This window comes from Indicator indicator, chromosome 12, assembly GCF_027791375.1.
Source record: "Indicator indicator isolate 239-I01 chromosome 12, UM_Iind_1.1, whole genome shotgun sequence".
NCBI classification, from domain to species: domain Eukaryota; kingdom Metazoa; phylum Chordata; class Aves; order Piciformes; family Indicatoridae; genus Indicator; species Indicator indicator.
The window spans coordinates 7,995,534-7,998,476 of NC_072021.1; the positions used below are offsets into that span (position 1 = coordinate 7,995,534).

Sequence of the window (2,943 nt, forward strand, 5' to 3'; positions counted from 1 at the left end):
ACCTAAGCCGCCCGCCGCGCCGCGGCCCGGCTCTGCACTGCACTTCCCGCGGCGGCAACCCCGATCCCCCGGCGGGGTCGAGTCCGGGAGAAGGCGGCAGCGGCGGCGGGCGGGCGGCTGTCGCGGGGGTCGTCGCCATGACGAGAGCGCGTGCCACCGCCTCCCGCCGCTGAGCGGGGCGGCGCGCGGCCGCTGTCCCTTCAGCACCGCGCCGCCCGTCCGCGGCCGCACCGGTACCGGTACAGCCACCACCACCGGTACCCGCACCCACACCGGTATCCGCGCCTGCACCCACACCGGCACCTGCACATACACCCGCACCGGCACCCGCACATACACCCGCACCGGCACCGGCACCGGGGCGAGCCCTGGAGGTTCCCGCGGGCGACGGTGATGGCGGGCAGGGGCCGGGGGCAGCAGGGCGCGCCGGCGGGGCCCCGCGGCCGCTGAGCGAGCAGGTAGGGTGGGCGCGGAGCGGGGCAGGGCAGGACGCGGCGGCTCCCCCGCAGCGGGGACCGGGCGGGGCGGAGATGGGGTGGGGGAGGCGGCGCCCCCGAGGCTGAGCGGAGCGCCGGGCGAAGGCAGTGGCGTGAGGCTCCGGCCCGTGGGGTGCGGCCGGCAGAGCGGCGTGGGGGAGAAGGGGGCCCCGGACGGGCAGTCGGGGGACGTCCTGGTCCGGCTGATCCCGGAGGCGGCGGGAGGGAGGGAAAGGGCCGCGTGGAGCCGGTGGCACAAAGGCCGTGAGGAACGGGGCGACAGCCGCAGCCCAGGTGAAGGGTGCGGGGGGAGACAGGAGCCTGCCGTGAGAACAAAGGAGCCCCCCATAGTGTCGTTAACGGGCGAGAAGGAAAGGGGGGGAAAGGGAAAAAGAGGGGAAGCAAGGAAAAAGGGAGAAAAGAGAGAGGAAATAAAGAAAAAGAGAGAGAAAAAAAAAACCAACGAAAGCATCAGCAGGTGACCATGCTGCAGGTTTGCTCACTCTGCCGATTTTCCATGCAATTGCATCCTAGGTTTTCAGTTCCTAGACACCTCTGGAAGGAGCTCACTATGACAGGACAGAGTCTGAAGGCTTTATCTGAAGGAAATTTCGAAGACAATGAGATCAGCATCAATGTTGGAGGCTTTAAGAAAAAGATGAGATCCAACACATTGTTAAGGTTCCCCGAGACCAGGCTGGGGAAGCTGCTGAGCTGCCACTCAAAGGAGTCGATACTGGAGCTCTGCGACGACTATGATGACACCAAGAATGAATTTTATTTTGACAGGAATCCCGAGCTCTTTCCCTACGTGCTACATTTTTACAACACTGGCAAGCTCCACGTCATGGGTGAGCTCTGTGTGTTTTCCTTCAGCCAGGAGATTGAGTACTGGGGAATAAATGAGTTCTTCATAGACTCCTGCTGCAGTTACAGCTACCATGGGAGGAAAATGGAACCAGACCAAGAGAAATGGGAGGAACAAAGCGACCAGGAAAGTACCACATCTTCTTTTGATGAGATTTTGGCATTCTACAATGATGCCTCTAAATTTGACAAACAGCCCTTTGGAAACATCAGGAGGCAGCTCTGGCTTGCTTTGGATAACCCTGGGTACTCGGTCTTGAGTCGAATCTTCAGCATGCTTTCCATAGTGGTGGTGCTGGGCTCCATCGTGACCATGTGCCTGAACAGCCTCCCAGACTTTCAGCTGGTTGACAGCAGTGGGACTCCTGAGGAAGACCCTCGCTTTGAGATCGTGGAACACTTTGGTATTGCATGGTTCACTTTTGAACTGGTGGCGAGATTTGCAGTAGCTCCTGACTTTTTGAAGTTTTTCAAGCATGCCCTTAATCTGATCGACCTAATGTCTATCCTCCCGTTTTATATTACCTTAATTGTCAACCTGGTGGTGGAAAGCAGCCCGACTTTAGCAAATTTAGGCAGGGTTGCACAAGTCCTGAGACTGATGAGAATCTTTCGCATCTTAAAGCTTGCTAGACACTCCACAGGTCTTAGGTCTCTCGGAGCCACTCTGAAGTATAGCTACAGAGAGGTGGGGCTTCTTTTACTTTACCTCTCTGTTGGCATCTCCATTTTCTCAGTAGTGGCTTACACCATTGAGAAAGAAGAGAATGAGGGGCTAGCCACCATCCCTGCTTGCTGGTGGTGGGCTACCGTTAGCATGACCACAGTTGGCTACGGGGATGTGGTACCAGGGAGCACAGCTGGCAAGCTGACGGCATCTGCATGCATCCTAGCCGGTATCCTGGTGGTTGTGCTTCCCATCACACTCATCTTCAACAAATTCTCACACTTCTATAGGCGTCAGAAGCAGTTAGAGAGCGCCATGAGGAGCTGTGATTTTGGTGATGGCATGAAAGAAGTTCCATCAGTCAACTTAAGGGACTACTATGCTTATAAAGTTAAATCTCTCATGGCCAGTCTTACCAATATGAGCAGGAGTACCCCCAGTGAGCTGAGCCTGAATGATTCACTGCATTAGTGTTTGACAGCAGTTTGCATGAGAGCTATCCAGAGCTGTGCTGATAAATGTTTTCCTCTTTGTCTTCTTTTTGGTTTTTTTTTTTTTTCTAGAGGATAGTGTTGCTGACACAACTTTGCACTTGAGAAAGTAAAGACATTTCTATGATGAGCTGACAGTTTGCACTTTGCCATCCTGCTGCATAAGTTCTAAGTGCTGACTTTTCCATACAGATGCTACTACTGCCTTGACCTTAGCAGGGCAGTGAGCTGTTACTTTGTGCATTTCCTCATCTAAGCAGAGAAATGAATGTACCCAAGTGGAATAAAAATTCTCAGCTGTGACACTGGTCATGGACAAATCACCTGTCACCTGTACTGGTATCTGTACTGGTGTGGGACTCTCCGTGCATGTTTAAAACAATCATCTGTGAATCACTGACACAGGAGCACTCCTCCCCACCTTCCCAACTAGTAATTCTGA

General features: G+C 55.0%; 1 protein-coding gene across 1 annotated transcript; it reads left to right on the forward strand.

Annotated features, from left to right (window-relative positions):
• The first annotated feature begins 1,026 nt into the window (after positions 1-1,026).
• On the forward strand, positions 1,027-2,481 carry KCNS2 (potassium voltage-gated channel modifier subfamily S member 2). The gene has a single exon (XM_054385530.1). The coding sequence runs from the start codon at positions 1,048-1,050 to the stop codon at positions 2,479-2,481; it is 1,434 nt and encodes a 477-aa protein (XP_054241505.1). The 5' UTR covers positions 1,027-1,047.
• The last annotated feature ends 462 nt before the right edge of the window (positions 2,482-2,943 follow it).